This window comes from Oxyura jamaicensis, chromosome 17, assembly GCF_011077185.1.
Source record: "Oxyura jamaicensis isolate SHBP4307 breed ruddy duck chromosome 17, BPBGC_Ojam_1.0, whole genome shotgun sequence".
Lineage (NCBI taxonomy): Eukaryota > Metazoa > Chordata > Aves > Anseriformes > Anatidae > Oxyura > Oxyura jamaicensis.
The window spans coordinates 57,065-76,588 of record NC_048909.1 but is presented as its reverse complement, the minus strand read 5'-3'; the positions used below and the strand labels follow the sequence as shown (position 1 = coordinate 76,588).

The 19,524-nt window shown below is 49.4% G+C and overlaps 1 protein-coding gene across 3 annotated transcripts in view; it reads left to right on the top strand.

The window, feature by feature from the left end:
* The first annotated feature begins 18,975 nt into the window (after nt 1-18,975).
* Nucleotides 18,976-19,524, top strand: part of LOC118175627 (dual specificity testis-specific protein kinase 2-like) — a 31,593-nt gene continuing 31,044 nt past the window's right edge. For 2 of the 3 annotated variants that reach the window (XR_004755043.1, XM_035342020.1), the window contains exon 1: nt 19,274-19,339. Coding sequence is in view for 1 of the 3 variants with exons in the window: in XM_035342021.1 (XP_035197912.1) it covers nt 18,991-19,006 (16 nt within the window). In the remaining 2 variants the exon portion in view is untranslated. Of the gene's footprint in view, nt 19,007-19,273; nt 19,340-19,524 lie in introns of those variants that run through there. The other variant, XM_035342021.1, reaches the window with a different exon arrangement.

The window sequence follows — 19,524 nt, the reverse complement described above, 5'->3', positions numbered from 1 at the left end:
GTGCAGTCTTTATTTTGGAAAAGGTCCCTATGCTTCAGCTTGTGGCACAAGTGGAAAAAATACTGGAGGAGGTGGTCAAGGATTCAAAAAGGGGGACATTGAATATTCTTACAGCAGAGGTGGGAAGTGGGTCCTGTAGTTGCAGCAAGGCCGAGGTTGCCTGACCTTGTGTTTGTTCAGGTTTGAGCTGGAGAAGGGGCATCCTATTCATATTCCGATGCTTGTTGGGTTCAATCCCATACACAGGTTTGTGCTCTTGGGTAATAAGCAGGACCAGGGAGCTGAGCCAGCTGAAAAATATTTCCTCATTCCTCCCATTGAATTAATTTTCTGAGGGATCAGTCTTCAGGTATGATTCAAAACACAGTCTATGTAGAGGTTTGTGCCAGCACAAGGCAGAGGGAAGGAGCAGTGGAAGTGTGGAGAGTGTATGGCTGTGCTTTCTGGTGGGGTCTGGATTAAAGAAATGGTGTAGCCTTGAAAAATGCTGTGAGTCAGATCTGTTACCATGCAGGGTGTGTGATGGAGGCAGTCATGCAGCGGATGATGTGATGCAGCGAACTGAGGTATCTGGCTGAGAGATGCTGCTGCAGAGGTTGCTGCTCTGGCAGATCCTGCTTGCCCCAGTTAGGAGCTGGACAGGGACCCTCGTGTCAGATGCAGCCTGTGGATCCTAATGCTCTGGAAGACAGTATGCTCTTTGCTAATACACCTTTCCTGATTCTGCATGCCCTTTTATTTCAGCTGACCTAATCTTTTTTTGGCCTGGTGGTTGGCAGAGGAGAGGCTTGATCTTGTTTCTTGCTGCTTGTGTCCTTGTGGAGCTCTGAGTATATGCTTCCAACATTATGCCAACATATGGCTTCCAACATTTGCCGAGGCGATCGGCTCCGGGGCAGACGCGTTCTGCAGCGGAGCGGGGGATCGGGCCAGGCAGGGCTAATTTTTTCCGGCATCGAGCCTACTCGAGGGAGCCGCCAGGACCCGGCAGCCCTCGTGAGGGAGGCTGACGAGGCGTAGGCGGAGCCAGCAGCGCCCCCTCCCACAGCCGCTCAAAAGCTGCCCCTAGGGAGCGCGGCGACCAGGACGGGCAAACAGGGCGGGGCGCGGCAGTTCGTGCAGGAAGGGCGGAGCGCTCTCCCCCGCCCGTACGTAACACCTCCTCAACGACAGCCGTTAGCGAGGCGATAATGGTCTCCACCAGGCACGGTGCGCTTTCCAGGAAGTCGGTACGCACCCAGACCGACTACCCGTTAAAAAGTGCAGCGGTTCAGGCCACCGGATGCAGGGAGTGTCTGAGCCTGTTGCTGCCATCGGCGGGAGGCGGAGAAACTGTGTGTGTGAGGTGTGAGCAGGTGGATGACCTGGTCCGCATGGTGGCGGAGCTCAAGGAGGAGGTGGAGAGGTTGAGGGATATCAGGGAGTGTGAGCGGGAGATAGACTGGTGGAGCGACTCCCTGCAGGGCCTCAAGGAGAGGTACCGGGGTGAGACACCCCAAATGGGGGTGGACCCCCTGCCCTGTGGCTGTCAGGCAGAGGGAGGGGATCTGGGAGTTGAGGAGGAATGGAAAAAGGTCCCTGCTCGACATCGCAGGCGATGCCCTCTGTGGTAAATTAGTGGGGGTTTGTTCATTGTCTTTGAGGAATTTGGAGAATCTGTTGGGGAGAGAAGGTTGTAAAATTTAATTGCCTTGATAAGGGAGGAAGCAGGAGGGGGTGTTGGGTGAACATCCTTGAGTTAAACCAGACTCTGTGAAATTCCTTATCACAAGACATCCTTTTTTGCTGCTTCACTACCCCCACCTGAACACGGAGCAGAGGAATAACGACCCCCCTCTCAACAATAGACTGCGCAGCCTCAGCCAGTTCAACAAGTCCTGATAAGCCGAAATTCAACTGCTATAAAACAGCAACCCTGGAAAGGGAAGTTGCGTGTTGTTGCGGAGCGGAGACTCCCCAGCCGCCCAGCGCTGTTTTGCTTGTGTCTGCTTACTTGATTAATAAAATAATTTCAATAGACCAGAAAATTGTGTGGTCTAATTTATAACAATTTGGTGCCGTGACTCGGATGAAGGCGAATTGATCAGGAGTCCCTCTAGGGGAGGCGCCCCGCCGATTTCGGCGGCCCCCAGAAACGGAAATTCCTGTTCGAGCCCTTCACCGACGAACCTAAAATTAGACACAGGCAAATAAAACCGGTAAACCCTAGGCAACCTTTGTGCACGAAGACCGAACGAAGACCCACGGGGTGGGTAAGTATAGGCCGGTGTTCAGTTCGGTTGGGGTTGGGTATCCCGGAGCATAACGTGTGAGATGTCCAAGTGCGGACGAAGCGAGTGCGGACCCCTTGGTAGTGCGTTTCCCACATCCCGCGAGGGACTGGGCCACAAAGAGGGGGAAGTGTTGTGTGTGTGTGTACGAAGGTGCTCTGGAGGATGGGACAGAAGAAAAGTAAGCCTTCTGGCCCCATGAGGGAGGAATCTAGTATACCCTCCATTCCTCCTGATAGGCCGTTAGGACTGATGATTAAGAATTGGAATAATTCCCCTTCTAGGCGGGGAAAAAGCAAAGTTAAAATGATTTATTATTGTATAGAAGTGTGGGGTAACAAGCCCATAAAAGGGGACATTGTCTTTTGGCCCCCGTTCGGTTCCTTTGAGGATTGGGTATGCCAAGCCCTAAACATTCATGTTAACTCTAAGGAACCGTTTAGTTTGGAAGAAAGTGAGTACGCGTACCTCTGGATAAATTCAGATACGAGGACGTATCTATATCCTCTAAAAGAAAAAGGGGGGCGGAAGAAAAAGAGAAGTGACTTAGAAGCCCTAACTTCGCCCCCACCCTATACCCCACCGCCCTTACCAACGGCTCCTGTCCTTAATGGACCCCCTGAATCAGGAATTCCAGAGGAATCAGAATCAGATCATGAAACACAGGGACCGGTAACTAGAAGTAGGGCAAGAAATCAAAAAAGGGAAGAATTGTATCCTCTAAGAGAAATAGCAATAGGAGGACCCCAGCCAGGAATGGGATACGTGGCCGTCCCCATTAATTCAGGGGACGTGAGGGACTTTGAAAAGGAAATGGGAAATTTACTAGAAGACCCGTTGGGAGTGGCGGAACGAGTAGACCAATTCTTGGGCCCAAATATATATACTTGGGAAGAGTTACAATCTATACTGGGAATTCTCTTTACATCAGAAGAAAGAGGAATGATTAGGCGTGCTGGGATGCGAATTTGGGACCAGCAACACCAGCAGGGGCCGGCTGCGGACATAAAGTGGCCGATGCAGCAGCCTAATTGGAACAATCAAGACCCCGTACACCGGGGACATATGCAAGATTTAAGAACAATTATAATTCAGGGGATACGAGAGTCTGTCCCCAGAGGACAAAATATAAATAAAGCTTTTAACGAACAACAGAAAAAGGATGAAACCCCAACAGAATGGTTAGAAAGATTACGAAAGAATTTGCAATTATATAGTGGCTTAGATCCCGGAACTCCTATAGGGGAGGCATTACTTAAAGCCCAGTTTGTGGCAAAATCATGGGTAGATATTAGGAAGAAACTGGAAAAAATAGAGGATTGGCAAGATCGGGGCCTGGACGAATTATTAAGGGAGGCACAAAAGGTATATGTTAGAAGGGAAGAAGAGAAAGAAAAGAAACAAGTACGTATGATGGTAGCAGCAGTGCGAGAAGGACAAAGGGGGCTGGGCTGAATCGAAGGCTCAACCCGATGCATGGGAGGCCTAGGGAGGAGGAAGGAGGTAATAAAGAACGTAAAAATGTGACCTGTTTTTACTGTAACAAGAAGGGCCACATGAAAAGAGAATGTAGACAAAGGAAAGAGGATGAGAAGATGTTTAAGAGTGAATAGGGGTGTCAGGGGCTCTATTTGCTGGGGACTCGAAATAAGACAGAGCCCTTGATAAAATTAAAAGTAGGTCCCCAGCGTGAGGAGGTAGAATTCCTCATGGACACGGGCTGAAAGATCAACAGTCCAAACCTTGCCTACCAGATGTAAAGCCTCTGCTGAAAAAGTTCAAGTAATCGGAGCAAAGGGGGAACCCTTTGGGGTTCCTGTTATAAAAGAAGTATCAATAGAATTAGATTCTAAAATAAGCAAGGGGAACCTGCTTCTAGTACTGGAGGCTGAGTATAATTTGTTAGGAAGAGATTTAATAATAGAACTAGGAATAGGGTTAGAAGTAATAGGAAAAAGACTAGAAATAAAATTGTGCCTACTCCGAGAAGAGGATGAAGCAAGCATCAATCCTAGAGTCTGGTCCACGCCAGAAAGTGTAGGGAAACTGAAAATAAGGCCTTTTGAAGTGACCAAAAAAAAACCTGAAATACCAGTAAGGATAAAACAATATCCCTTCTCAGAGGAAGGTAGGAGAGGGTTAAAACCCGAAATCCAACGGTTATTACAGCAAGGGCTACTGAAACCTTGTATGTCTCCCTTCAACACTCCTATTTTACCAGTAAAAAAGAAGGATGGAGGGTACAGATTAGTACATGATTTACGAGAAATTAACAAGAGAACTGTTAGCAGATTTCCTGTAGTGGCCAATCCACACACGCTGCTCAGTAAATTACACCCATAAGATCAGTGGTATAGTGTGATTGATCTGAAAGATGCATTCTGGGCATGCCCCCTGGACGAAAAATCTAGGGATTATTTTGCCTTCGAATGGGAGGACCCAGACACCTATAGAAAGCAGCAGTTAAGGTGGATGGTCCTGCCCCAGGGGTTTACAGAATCCCCAAACTTGTTCGGGCAGGCACTGGAGCAAATTTTGCAAGGATACAACAGAGTACCAGGCACAACTCTGATCCAATATGTAGATGATTTATTAATAGCTGGAAAAGATGAAGACATTGTAAGACAAGCTAGTGTTGGTCTGTTAAATTTTTTGGGGTCGCAGGGACTAAAGGTGTCCAGGTCAAAACTACAGTTTGTAGAAAAAGAGGTAAAATATTTGGGTCATTTGCTAAATAAAGGAACTAAGAGGCTGGATCCTGAAAGGGTTAAAGGGATCCTAGGAATAAAGGCCCCAGCTACCAAACAGCAAGTGCGGCAATTGTTAGGGTTAACTGGATATTGTAGACAATGGATAGAAGATTACAGTGGAAAGGTTAAATTTCTATATAACAAATTGAATAGAGATGGATTACTCAAATGGACAAAAGAAGATGAGGAGCAATTAGAAAGATTAAAAGAAGAACTGATGCATCCACCAGTTTTAAACTGCCCGGAATTAAAAAAAACATTTTTCTTGTTCGTAAATAGCACAGAGGGGACTGCCTATGGTGTACTAGCTCAAGAATGGGCAGACAGTAAAAAACCAGTAGCCTATTTATCTAAGCTATTAGACCCCGTTAGTAGGGGTTGGCCCAGCTGCTTGCAAGTAGTGGTGGCAGCTGCCCTACTAGTGGAAGAAGCACAAAAAATTACATTAGGGGGAAAAATAAAGGTAATATCCCCTCACAATATACGTGGGGTGCTGCAGCAAAAAGCTGAAAAATGGATAACGGATGCAAGGTTACTAAAATATGAAGGGATCCTAATATCCTCACCCAGATTAACATTAGAAACGACTGCAGCACAAAACCCTGCTCGGTTTCTTTATGGTGAACCAAATGAGCAGCCTGAACATAATTGTCTTAGAAATATAGAAGAACAAGTGAAATTGAGGCCTGATCTGGAAGATGTAGAATTGCCTTTAGGGGAAAAGATATTTGTGGACGGATCCTCAAGGGTAGTCGGGGTTAAAAGAAAATCAGGGTACGCATTGGTTAATGGTAAAACATTTGAGGTAATAGAATCAGGCTCTCTGAGCCCGAGCTGGTCAGCGCAGGCTTGCGAGCTATATGCCATGTTAAGAGCTCTGAAATTGTTAAAGAACAAAGGCGGAACAATATATACAGATTCTAAATATGCTTATGGAGTAATACACACCTTTGGGAAAATATGGGAAGAGAGAGGACTTATAAATTCACGAGGAAAAGGACTAATTCATCAGGAGTTGATTCTCCAAGTTTTACAAGCCATCAGGGAGCCTAAGGAGATTGCAGTGGTGCATGTAAAAGGACACCAGCGAGGGCTGAATCCCCAAATCAGAGGTAATAACTTAGCTGACCAGGAAGCAAAAAGAGCAGCTCTCATGGGTGTATATGAACTAACTGAAAGGGCAGACTGCCCGAGTTGTGGCAAGGATTTGAGGGAATTTCCCTGCTATGATTGCTGGAAGGATTGGGGAATGAAAGGGATTGAATGCAATTGTTCCAAGGAGGAGAACCCACCTCATAAGAATTGTTATGTGCATGGCCCAACTCATCCTAATAAGAGCGATCCATTCCCCTTGTTTTGTTTTACTACTGCAGAAAAGGAAAAGATGACACAAATGGGGATTCGAGAAAATGAAAAAGGAAAATGGATACTACCTGATGGGCGAGAAGTGTTACCAAAATCAGTAGCTATGAGGGTGCTACGGAGATTTCATGAACAAATGCATTGGGGTGCCCAGGCGTTAGTTGATCAATTCGCCACCAATTATGTGTGTATAGGGATATATAACATAGCAAAGGGAATTGTTAATGGATGTATGACCTGCCGGAGGGTAAATGCAAAAAATATGAGAAAAAGGGTTCCGGGAGGACGAGAATTAGCCCACCGACCCTTTGCAAGAATTCAATTGGATTTTACCAAACTTCCCAAAACAGGAAGATACAAATATTTGCTGGTAATCATAGACCATCTTACAAATTTTGTTGAAGCATTTCCCACGACAAGGGCTACAGCACAAACCGTAGTGAAAATATTGTTAGAAAACATAATTCCCCGATATGGGATTGTAGAAGCAATAGATTCTGATAGAGGATCACACTTTGTGTCAAAAGTGTCCCGTGACACAATGAAAGCTTTAGGAATCAAATGGGAATATCATACTCCCTGGCATCCTCAGAGCTCGGGGAAAGTAGAACAGATGAACGGGGAAATTAAAAAGCAACTTACTAAATTAATGTTAGAAACGAAAACCTCTTGGATAAAGTGCTTGCCGCTAGCTTTGTTAAGTATACGCGTGAAGCCCAGGACTGATCTGGGAATCTCCCCTTTTGAAATGCTGTATAGTATGCCTTACGATCTCGAGATACCCCTTGATCATCCCCACCTACAAGATGATCAATTAAAACCTTACCTCACACAATTGATAAATAGACGCAGGGAATTACAGAAAAAGGGTTTAATTGTGCAACGTCCTCCTTTGGATATGGCAATCCACAAGATACAGCCTGGAGATAAGGTCCTGATAAAAACTTGGAAAGAAGTTACATTAACACCACAATGGGAAGGCCCCTATGTTGTTTTGCTTACTACAGAAACAGCTGTCTGGACTGCGGAGAAAGGATGGACACATGCCAGCCGTGTTAAAGGACCCATCTGTGACGAGAAGTGGGAGATCGCTCCAGGAAACAAAGACCTGAAGCTCACATTGCGACGAACTCGATAGGTACCGTGGGTTAAGGTAGAGGCTCTCCCCTGAAGAACACTACTGCTGCCGAGAAGAACTAAAACCTCGTAGTTGGCTGCAACCCAACTGACGAGTGAGGCAGAGGAGTGAATAAGTGGGGAAAGAAATGGGCCTCAGCCATTCCTATCGGTATTTAGGGGTTCTCGCAGTGATTTCATCCTGCATAGCGACTCAACACCACCCCCACCAACCCTTTAAATGGACTTTAAGTCGATTCGAGGATCAACAGGTTATTGCTACCCAGATAACATCGGGGGGGGGGGCAAGCTTTACTTCTACACTATGTAAGCTGATCCCGAGGCCCCGATGCTGGGAATATATGGGATTTTATATGTGCCCGAGTTCGAATCCTGGAAAGGGGTACTGCAACTCCCCTAATCAATATTACTGCAGCTACTGGGGTTGTGAGACTATAGCCCCTAGCTGGATACCGGGATACGGTAGAGATAAATACTTAGGGGTCCAATGGGGTCCATATGGGTGCATTCCACCGCAAGGGTGGGGAGGACGTGGAAACTGCAAATATCTTTTTTTTAAATGTTACCCAACCCACGGATAGAGGGTGGAACATGGGAAGAGTGTGGGGAATAAGGTATACGGAACCTGGAACTGACAAGGGAGGACTCATACTAATAAAGAAGGAAATACCCGAGACTTCCAAGGTAGTCGGGCCTAATAAAGAGTTATTAGGGGAAGTTTTGATTGCCCAGACTGTAAAGATACCTGGGACTGCCCGACCTACTACAGTGTTTTTCAATAAGTCGACAGAGTTATCCTTTCCCACACTGCTTCCAAGCATTGTGAAAAAGAAAGAGGTTGTACCCGGGAGTAGTATGTGGAAAGTTATAAATGCTAGTTTCCAGGTACTAAATCAAACTAATCCTGAGATAACTGAAGGGTGCTGGCTATGTGTAAGTGTTAAGCCCCCATATTATGAAGCTATAGGGGATATGGGGAGGTCTGAATATTCAGATGAGTTAAATCCTTCCAAATGCAGTTGGGGTCAGGAAATCGGGATAACTTTGACTCAAGTTACGGGAAAAGGTAGATGTGTCGGCACAGTTCCAAGAGATAAAAATGATCTGTGCCATGTCACTGAAAAAAATGGACCGAACCCACAAATGGTTAATTCCTGCAAATAACACTAGGTGGGTATGTTCATCGTTAGGAGTCACTCCTTGCATATCTTTAAAATTGTTTAGCACATCTCATGATTTTTGTGTACAGGTGGTCATTATACCAAGGATTCAATACCACACTGAAGAGTATATGTATACCCATCACACAGTGGCTGAATACCATCTGGTAAAGAGGGAGCCTATTACGGCCGTCACCTTAGCCACTTTAATGGCTCTCGGGGCTGCAGGTGCAGGAACTGGAATTGCTTCCCTGGTAAAACAAAGCCAGGAATTTACTTCTCTACGCATTGCCGTAGATGAGGATCTGGCCCGTATAGAGCAATCAATAACAGCTCTGGAAAAATCGGTTAGGTCATTATCTGAAGTGGTACTCCAAAACCGTAGAGGGTTGGATTTGATTTTCTTACAACAAGGAGGACTGTGTGCAGCCCTGCGTGAAGAATGTTGTGTATATGCAGATCATACTGGGGTGGTGAGAGATACAATGACTAAATTGCGGAAAGGATTAGAAAAACGCAAAAGGAAAAATGAGGCTCGTCAGAATTGGTATGAATCCTGGTTTAATTACTCACCTTAGCTTACTACCCTGCTATCAACCATAGCGGGGCCCTTGTTGTTACTTATATTAGCACTGACTTTTGGACCATGTATATTCAATCGAGTAATTGCAATTGTAAAAAGCCGATTAGAGGCAGCTCATCTTATGCTCGTGCGTGCTAAGTATGAATCTCTTGAGCAGGAGGACAACGCAGAAACTTTGATGCTCAGCAAGCAAATATTGCAAAAATTCAATGAACAAAATATGTTAGAAAAAGAAAAAGGGGGGGATTGTGGTAAATTAGTGGGGGTTTGTTCATTGTCTTTGAGGAATTTGGAGAATCTGTTGGGGAGAGAAGGTTGTAAAATTTAATTGCCTTGATAAGGGAGGAAGCAGGAGGGGGTGTTGGGTGAACATCCTTGAGTTAAACCAGACTCTGTGAAATTCCTTATCACAAGACATCCTTTTTTGCTGCTTCACTACCCCACCTGAACACGGAGCAGAGGAATAACGACCCCCCTCTCAACAATAGACTGCGCAGCCTCAGCCAGTTCAACAAGTCCTGATAAGCCGAAATTCAACTGCTATAAAACAGCAACCCTGGAAAGGGAAGTTGCGTGCTGTTGCGGAGCGGAGACTCCCCAGCCGCCCAGCGCTGTTTTGCTTGTGTCTGCTTACTTGATTAATAAAATAATTTCAATAGACCAGAAAATTGTGTGGTCTAATTTATAACACCCTCCCCTTCCGGCCCCACCTTCCCAGGTGCCCTTACGCAACAGGTTTGAGGCCCTGGAGATTGAGAGACCGGTGGGTGAGAAAGAGGTAGCAAGTGTACCCAGGAGGATGCCCAGGGCGAGGAGGTCGACTCCACGCCTCAGGACTGCCTCCACCAAGAAAGACAGAAGGGTGATTGTTGTGGGAGACTCTCTCCTCAGGGGGACAGAGGGCCCTATTTGTCGGCCTGACCCTACCCGTAGGGAAGTCTGCTGCCTCCCTGGGGCCAGGGTCAGGGACGTTGCCAGGAAGCTTCCCAACCTGGTTCGCCCCTCTGACTATTATCCTCTTTTGATAGTCCAGGCAGGTAGTGATGACATTGAAGAGAGAAGCCTGAGGGCTATTAAACGAGACTTTAGGGGACTGGGACGGTTAGTGGATGGAGCGGGAGTGCAGGTGGTGTTTACGTCCATCCCTACGGTGGCAGGGAGGGGTACAGAGAAGGCACGAAAAGCCCACCTGTTAAACACGTGGCTCAGGGGCTGGTGCCAAGACAGAAATCTTGGGTTTTTCGACCATGAGGCACTTTACTCGACACCCGGCCTGATGGCCGCAGACGGGTCCCTATCTTTTAGGGGAAAACGGATCCTGGGCCAGGAGCTGGCAGGGCTCATTGAGAGGGCTTTAAACTAGGTAAGAAGGGGGATGGGGCTGAAGCAAAGTTTGCTGGAGCTGTGCCAGGGGGAACAATAGCAAGGCCGGGGGATAAGGCAATGGCCCAGCTGAAGTACATCTACACCAATGCACGCAGCATGGGTAACAAACAGGAGGAGCTGGAAGCCATCGTGCAGCAGGCAGGCTACGACTTGGTTGCCATCACGGAGACGTGGTGGGACCACTCTTGTGACTGGAGTGCTGCAATGACTGACTATAAACTCTTCAGAAGGGACAGGCAGCACAGAAGGGGTGGTGGAGTGGCTCTCTATATTAGAGAGTGTTTCGATGTTGTAAAACTCGAGGCTGGGCATGACAAAGTCGAGTCCCTTTGGGTTAGGATCGGCGGGGCCAACAAGGCTAGCGTCCTGGTCGGGGTCTGTTACAGACCGCCGAACCAGGACGAGGAGACGGATGAGGAGTTCTACAGGCAGCTGGCAGAAGTTGCGAAATCGTCAGCGCTGGTTCTTGTGGGGGACTTCAACTTCCTTGACATATCCTGGAAGCACAACACAGCCCAGAGGAAGCAGTCTAGGAGGTTTCTGGAGAGCGTGGAAGATAGCTTCCTGACACAGCTGGTTAGTGAGCCTACCAGGGGTGGCGCCCCGCTAGACCTTCTCTTCACAAACAGAGAAGGACTGGTGGAGGATGTGATTGTCGGGAGCTGTCTTGGGCAGAGTGACCATGAAATGGTGGAGTTCTCTATCCTTGGCAAGGCCAGGAAGGGGACCAGTAAAACCACTGTATTGGACTTTCGGAGGGCTGACTTTGTGCTGCTGAGGACACTGGTTGGTAGAGTCCCTTGGGAGGCGGTTCTGAAGGGCAGAGGAGTCCAGGAAGGCTGGGCGCTCTTCAAGAGGGAAATCTTAATGGCGCAGGAACGGTCTGTCCCCACGTGCCCAAAGACGAGCTGGCGGGGAAGAAGACCAGCCTGGCTGAACAGAGAATTGTGGCTTGATCTTAGAAGAAAAAAGAGGGTTTATAATCTTTGGAAAAGTGGGCAGGCCACTAGGGAGGACTATAAGGATATCGTGAGGCTGTGCAGGGACAAAATTAGAAAAGCCAAAGCTCATCTGGAGCTCAATCTGGCTACTGCCGTTAAAGATAACAAAAAATGTTTTTATAAATACATCAACACAAAAAGGAGGACTAAGGAGAATCTCCATCCTTTACTGGATGCGGGGGGAAACTTAGTTACAAGAGATGAGGAAAAGGTGGAGGTGCTTAATGCCTTTTTCGCCTCAGTCTTTAACGGCAATTCCGATTGTTCTCTGGATACCCAGTACCCTGAACTGGTGGAAGGGGATGGGGAGAGAGATGTGGCCCTCACTATCCATGAAGAAATTGTTGTTGACCTGGTACGGCACTTGGATGTGCACAAGTCGATGGGGCCGGATGGGATCCACCCAAGGGTACTGAGAGAACTGGCAGAGGTGCTGGCCAAGCCGCTTACCATCATTTATCACCAGTCCTGGCTATCGGGGGAGGTCCCAATTGACTGGCAGCTAGCAAATGTGATGCCCATCTACAAGAAGGGCCGGAGGACTGACCCGGGAAACTACAGGCCTGTCAGTTTGACCTCAGTGCCAGGGAAGCTCATGGAGCAGATTATTTTGAGTGTCATCACGCGGCACTTGCAGGGCAAGCAGGCGATCAAGCCCAGTCAGCATGGGTTTATGAAGGGCAGGTCCTGCTTGACGAACCTGATCTCCTTCTATGACAAAGTGACGCGCTGGGTGGATGAGGGAAAAGCTGTGGATGTGGTCTACCTTGACTTCAGCAAGGCTTTTGACACCGTTTCCCACAGCATTCTCCTCACAAAACTGGCTGCTCTTGGCTTGGACTGGCGCATGCTTTGTTGGGTTAGAAACTGGCTGGATAGCCGGGCCCAAAGAGTTGTGGTAAATGGAGTCAAATCCAGTTGGAGGCCGGTCACTAGTGGCGTTCCCCAGGGCTCGGTGCTGGGGCCGGTCCTCTTCAATATCTTCATTGATGATCTGGATGACGGCATTGAGTGCACCCTCAGTAAGTTTGCAGATGATACCAAGTTAGGTACGTGTGTCGATCTGCCCGAGGGTAGGAAGGCTCTGCAGGAGGATCTGGAGAGGCTGGACCGATGGGCTGAGGTCAACTGCATGAAGTTCAACAAGGCCAAGTGCCGGGTCCTGCACCTGGGGCGCAATAACCCCAAGCAGAGCTACAGGCTGGGAGATGAGTGGTTGGAGAGCTGCCAGGCAGAGAAGGACCTGGGAGTGATGGTTGATAGTCAGCTGAATATGAGCCAGCAGTGTGCTCAGGTGGCCAAGAAGGCCAACAGCATCCTGGCCTGTATAAGAAACAGTGTGGCCAGCAGGGCCAGGGAGGTGATCGTCCCCCTGTACTCGGCTCTGGTGAGGCTGCACCTCGAGTACTGTGTTCAGTTTTGGGCCCCTCGCTACAGGAAGGACATGGAGGTGCTCGAGCGAGTCCAGAGAAGGGCTACGAAGCTGGTGAGGAGCCTGGAGAACAAGTCTTACGAGGAGCGGCTGAGGGAGCTGGGCTTGTTTAGCCTGGAGAAAAGGAGGCTCAGGGGTGACCTTATTGCTCTCTACAGGTACCTCAAGGGAGGCTGTAGCGAGGTGGCGGTTGGTCTGTTCTCCCACGTGCCTGGTGACAGGACGAGGGGGAATGGGCTTAAGTTGCGCCAGGGGAGTTTTAGGTTGGATGTTAGGAAGAACTTCTTTACCGAAAGGGTTGTTAGACACTGGAACGGGCTGCCCAGGGAAGTGGTGGAGTCACCATCCCTGGAGGTCTTTAAAAGATGTTTAGATGTAGAGCTTAGGGATATGGTTTAGTGGGGACTGTTAGTGTTAGGTCAGAGGTTGGACTTGATGATCTTGAGGTCTCTTCCAACCTAGAAAATTCTGTGATTCTGTAATTCTGTGATTATGCTAGCTGCTGCTTTGAGCCAAAGTTGAGCACTGCAGGACTGGAAATGCAAGGAAACCAGGTCCTTAGGAAGCGCAGCAAATGGAGCTGTGTGATATGCTGGTGAGCCTAGGGTACAGAAGGCAATGTGTAGTTTGTGGCAGCTGGATAAGGAAGTGCTAACATCAGTTCATGTACAGGCTTGCCAGAGAAGAATGTGTGTGGATTGGGCAAAGTGATGTTACTGCACTGACCTCCTGATAAGATGCTTTGGAGGTCAGGTTTAGCAGCACAGTGACCTTGACGAGGCTGCTAGCTGAGGAGCAATGTGGCTGAGCTACCACAGTGGTGTGTGCTGCTGCAGAAGAGCTGAAGGGCTGTATCCCATGGAGCCGAGCCCAGGTGCATAACGCTGTGTCTGTCAGTTACTGCTGTATTCATCAGTACTATGCCTGTGCAGGCCATGACTCTGGACACCACTGCCTTGGGAGAGACTGTGACAGGCGCTTTGGGGTCCACCAAATCTGCTAGTCGCACTTGGTGACTAGGCTGCTGCCAGGACCCGCAGCTTCACACTGCATGCAGGAGTGAGCACAAGCTGGAAGGAGAACTTGGCTCCTGTGCAGCCTGGTGAAAGTACTGGTGATGCTCCCTGTCCACCAAAAATTGTACTTTCACTGTTGTCTTTTATTAACCTGAGCAGTCTACTGCTCTGGCAGGTGTCCACTGCTCCAAATTCACCCTGCACTAGGTGCCATAAAGCCCAGTCTGGAGTGATGCTCCACTTGGCTGTTGTGCTTCACAGGAGGGTGCAGTCTTTTTGGGGCTAAGGGTGATTTGCATAAGCCAAAAATTGTGGACTTGGCCATGAGCAGCAGTGAGTGGGCTGATAGTGCTGTCTAAACAAGATTCTGTCTGAATACTGGGAAGCGCTTCTTTACTGTTCAGGTGATGGAGCACTGGATCCAGTTTCCCAGACAGCTTGTGGAGTCTCCCTCATTGGAGATCTTTAAAAGCCACCTGGATGTGACCATGGGCAAACTGCTCTGGGTGGCTCAGATTTAGTACGAATTGGACTGGATGGACCCAGAGGACCCTTCCAGCCTCAGCCATGCTGTGACTCTGTGGTGACTGAGAGTTTATTTCTGCCATGAGTGGCTCACAGCACAGAACAATCGGTGAGCATTGCGTTTTGCAGGCAGAAGAGGAGAGGCTGGGGTCTCTCCCTGTGCATGCTACTACACGCTGGAGCCCAGGCCTCTCCCACCTCTGTGCAGTGTGCAGCAGATCATGCAGCCTGGGGATGTGCCAAGGGAAAACATGCCTATCTGTGCTCAGGCTAACAGGCAGAGATGTTATCACCCCTCCAGGATGTTCAAGGACAAGGTCCTGGAGGCAGCTGCTCACACTGGTGTATGTAGCCTAATGCAGCTGTGTGGTGAGCTGATGGGAGGTTTATGCATTGTTGTGGGACGTGGGCTCAATAGGAACCTCAGGCTTGAATAAAGCACCAAAGTAAGCCATAGTGCCCAGCAGGGTGACACATGCCAATGGTTTTCTTCCTCTGGGGTATGAGAAGAGCTTCTGCACACAATTTGCCAAGCTATAAACTTTCCCTTTATGGCAGAACCCAGAATTCCACAGTGTTCTACTCAGCTGTCAATGATCTGGTTGTTCCATGCTGGCAAGAGGAGCTGCAGCGGATGTTTTGGCAGATGTGAACAGTCACTGTGCTGACTAGGTACTTCCTGTAAGGGCTTCTTCCAGTTGGGTACTCTGCAGTGCTGTTTTTAGTGTTTAAGAAGGGACAAGCTCCTACCAGAGCCTTTCCTACTACTAGATTTCAAGGCAGTTACTCTGGGATGTGGATTCTGTAATGTCTGTGATGGGGGGTGAATTCATGCTGCAGTACCTCCTACACTGGGAGCACAAGAATGGTCTCACTTCCCCATGTGCTGCTTGTTTTCACCAAACCAAGCACTTCTGAGGTCTTGTTAAATGTGGCTGAAATGGCAAATGAGCCCCCAAATTGTCTGGGGCAGGACAAACAGGCAGAGGCAGTATGATTGCACAAGTCTTATTTCTAGAAGAAGCTTCCCAAGGAGCATAAAGGGAACAAATATCATACATGGCACTAACCTACAGAGTGCTGTGGGGCTGTGCTCTGGAGAGCATAGCCTTCCCTTGAGTTTGGGTCCAAAAAAGGCTTGCGCTTAGACATCTCAAGTCCCTCTCTCCCTCTGTTACCCTGCTGCAGGCCCAGCTGGAGTTCCCAGGGCTCCCTTACTCCGGGGCAAAGTGGCCATCCATTCTCTGGCACACCAGGGCCCTTAGTATGTCCTCAGCAGAGTGTTTTTCTGTATGTTTGAACTTTTCCGTTAGTGTTTTTTGTACCTGCCAGAGGCTCCTTTTTAGGCTGATGCTTTGGGACCAATTTCTGGCTGTGGCTGTCACACCTGTGGTTCTGTCAAATGGTCTTTCAACATCCACCTGCAAAGATCTCCAGTGTGGAGGACAGGCAGCTGTCATCTGAGGTGTTCCCAATGAGGCAGTATGACTGCTAGCTGGCATGGAAATCCCCAGAATCACTTGGTGACCATCAACTAAGGGACCAGACTGTGCTTCAGATGAGTCTTCTCAATGCCTCCAGTGACACCCTTTGACCTTTCCTTAGTTACTTCAGTGACAGCAAGCACACAGAAAAGAACATCCTTGACAACCTTCCAGGTGTGACAGTTTTACCCAGCTGGGCAGCTGAGCTCCACCACAACCTCTCTCTCACTCCCCCTCCTTAAAGGAAAAGAGGGAGAAAAGGGAGAAAATGCAATGGAAAGGGCTCAAGGGCTGAGATAAGGATAGATATCACTCAACAATTATCGTCACAGGCAAAACAGACTCAGTGTAGGGAGATTAATGTAACTTATTACCTATTCTTAACAAGCTAGATGAGTGAGAAACTAAATAATAATAATAAAATCACGAAAACACCCTCCCCTCCATCCACCTTCTTCTACATCCTCCCCCCTAAGTGGCACAGGGAAGTGGGGGCTGTGGTCAGTCCCTAATGCTTCAACTTTGCCGCTCCTTCACAGTGACTCTTCCTTTGCTCCAACATGGGATCCCTCCCATGGGATGCTGTCCTTCCCAAATTGATAATATGTGGTCTTCCCCCAGGCAGCAGCTCTTCAAAAACTGCTCCAATATGGGTCCGTACCATAGGGTCCCTCTGTCAGGAGCAAACTGCTTCAGCATGAGTCCCCCATGGGTGGCAACTCCCCCCAGACTCCCTGCTCCTGTGTGGGCTCCTCTCCATGGGCTGCAGCTCTGGCCCAGGGCCTGCTTCAGCAGGGGCTCTTCATGGGCCGCAGCCTCCTCCAGGCCACATCCACCTGCTCCACTGTGGGCTCCTGGACAGCCATGCAGCAGCCTGGAGAGAAAGGATTTCTGTTGATTTCCTTGTTGAGGGTCATCATTTGGAAGTAGGAGGGGCTTCAAGGCATCATGTCTGGGGCTTGGGGAGATCTGGACAAAACTCTCTTGAAGACAGCAGGTAGATGTTCCTCTCCACATGTCAGTGTGCTGTTCCAGTGTGAAGTGTCATTGTATTGAGGGTGTCCAGTGGTGCTTCAAAGGAAGAAGCTCTGCGACACCCCTAAAATGAAGTACCTGCCATATCTAACCAGTCGTCTTTGCTCCACCTGATTTCATTCTCTTGTGAGGAAACCACCATGGCTGGTTAATCCCTATGAAGACAGGATTTAAGGACTCTCACCCATGACAGCCAATATGTCTGCTCTACGTTCCCCCTTGCACCACGAGTCACTCTTTGGCATAAATGCTGCTCCTGACTCCATGTGTCTCTGGCTACAACAGTGTGGAGCATCCCCTGGGAGCTGGCAGTAGTAGAGGGGAGGGCAGGGACGGATTGTGGCCCTCCTTGCTTGTGGCCCTCCCTTGAGTGGGATGGAGGCCAAGACAGGAGCACTGTGGAGGGCTGAGCATGTTTCTGTCCTGTGAGCCTCATCCTGCTCAGGAGCTGTACTGGGTCTGGCTGGGATGTTAACTTTCCCTGCAGCAGCCAATACAGTGCTGCGCTCTACACTTGTAGCTTGAACAGCAGTGGTATCACACTGGTGTTGTATCTGCTGCTGAGAAGTGTTGGCACAGCATCAGGACTCTCTCTAACCCTCCTAGAGGGTGGGCAAAAAAGTGAGGAAGAAACATCAGCAGGGCAGCTGACCTAAACCAACCAAAGGGATATTCCATACCATATGATGTCACACAGCAATAAAAGGTGGAAAAAGGAAGAAGAGGGAAGGGGTGGGCTCTCGTGAAAACGTCTGTCCTCCTCCTGAACACCGGCTACGTGCATTGAGGCCCTGCTTCAAGGATGTTGTCAAGCATCGCTCATTTGTGGGAAGTAGAGAGTAATTTCTTTCCTCTGCACTTCCACATAGCCTTTGCTTGTTTTGTTTTGTTATTCCCTTTCCCCCTCCCTCTTCCCCTTTCCCTTTTTTCCTTTTAGTTGAATTGTTTAATTAATAATAATATTTCCTTAATAATATATTTTCTCTTTAATTAAATTATCCTTATCTCAACCCATGAGTTGTTCTTTCCTTTACTTCTTCCCCTCCTCATCTGAGGAGGGGGAGTGAGAGAGCGGTTGTGGTGTTCAACTGCCTAGCACGGTAAAACCACCACACTGGAGTCAATGGGATGGCACTGATGTTTCTGGCTGTGGCTGCCCAGCCTCTTTTGTCATCAGCTGTGTCTCTCCAGTCACAGCTGCGTCCCTCTTATGTGCAACACAGATTTTTGATCGTCTTATCCTCATCAGGTGACCTAAATGATTTCTAGGTGCTCTTATACTGCAGGGCATCCTCCCCCCCCCCCCCCCAGCATGTCACAGCAGTATTTGTATCAGTGGAGAAACATAGTGGTGTCCATTGCACAAGTGAGGGGGGTCACCCTGCCCATGCAGGTTGATAGCTGGAGCCCTTGGTGAGGGGTGTGGTACAGCTGCCCTCGACCTTTGTCTTAGCAGTGGTGGGACAGGGCTGGCACCAGCTGGACAAGGAGCTGGAGCCACTGTAGAGTTCTGAAGACTTGGCCTGTAGTCAGAGACAGAAATAGCAATAGACCCCTCAGCCTGGGGGTGCACAAACTCTTCCGGCTTCATGCACGTACTGCAAAGCCCTAGTGCAGGAATCTGTCTCCATTAATTAGTTCAGGGTCTAACAGTGGTGTTCATGTGAGATAGACATGTCCACATGTGGCATGTCTGGAATTTGGCCTTTGCTCTGAGCAGCTCTCAGCACTGGCCACAAGTGAGCACCTGCTCCCCAGGGTGCTGCCTGGGACAGGAGCCTACTCGGCCAAACACAGCCCCACCACGGGCTGGGGGGGAAATTCTTGACCAGGAGGGGGCACCCTCGCTATGCTTCGTGCAGGAGGTGGGGTGGGGGGCAGCTAATGGAAGAGCCGTAAGCTGGGTATGTGCGCTGCCGATGCTGGACGATGGCTGTGCTCGGGGCTAACGGCGGGTGCGAGCTCGGCTGAAGGGCTGCTACCCAGAGAAGGGCCGCGGCACCTGCGAGGAGCCCGACGGGGGCTACCGGCAGCGTTAGGCCTCCCACGGGGTGCGCGGCGCGACGGGGGCAGTGCACAGCGCGAGGGGCGGGGCCGCGCCGTGCGGGCTCACGCCGGTGCGGCGGGGTCGGAGCCGCGCCGAGCCGAGCCGCAGGCTGCTGTGGGGAGGGCGACCCGGCGGGGCTCAGCAGGAGCAGGTGAGTCCGCGCTGTGTACCCCACCGCTCCCCGAGCCTCGGCTGGCGCCTGCTGCCGGGAAGCTCCTGGTGCCTCGGAGTGGGCCTCTGGGGCACGAGGCAGCTCAGCCTGAGGCAGCCCCGCTCCCCGCAGCTACCGAAGCACCCCCGGACTTTGCTTTATTTTTTCTAGCGAGAGTTTAAAGG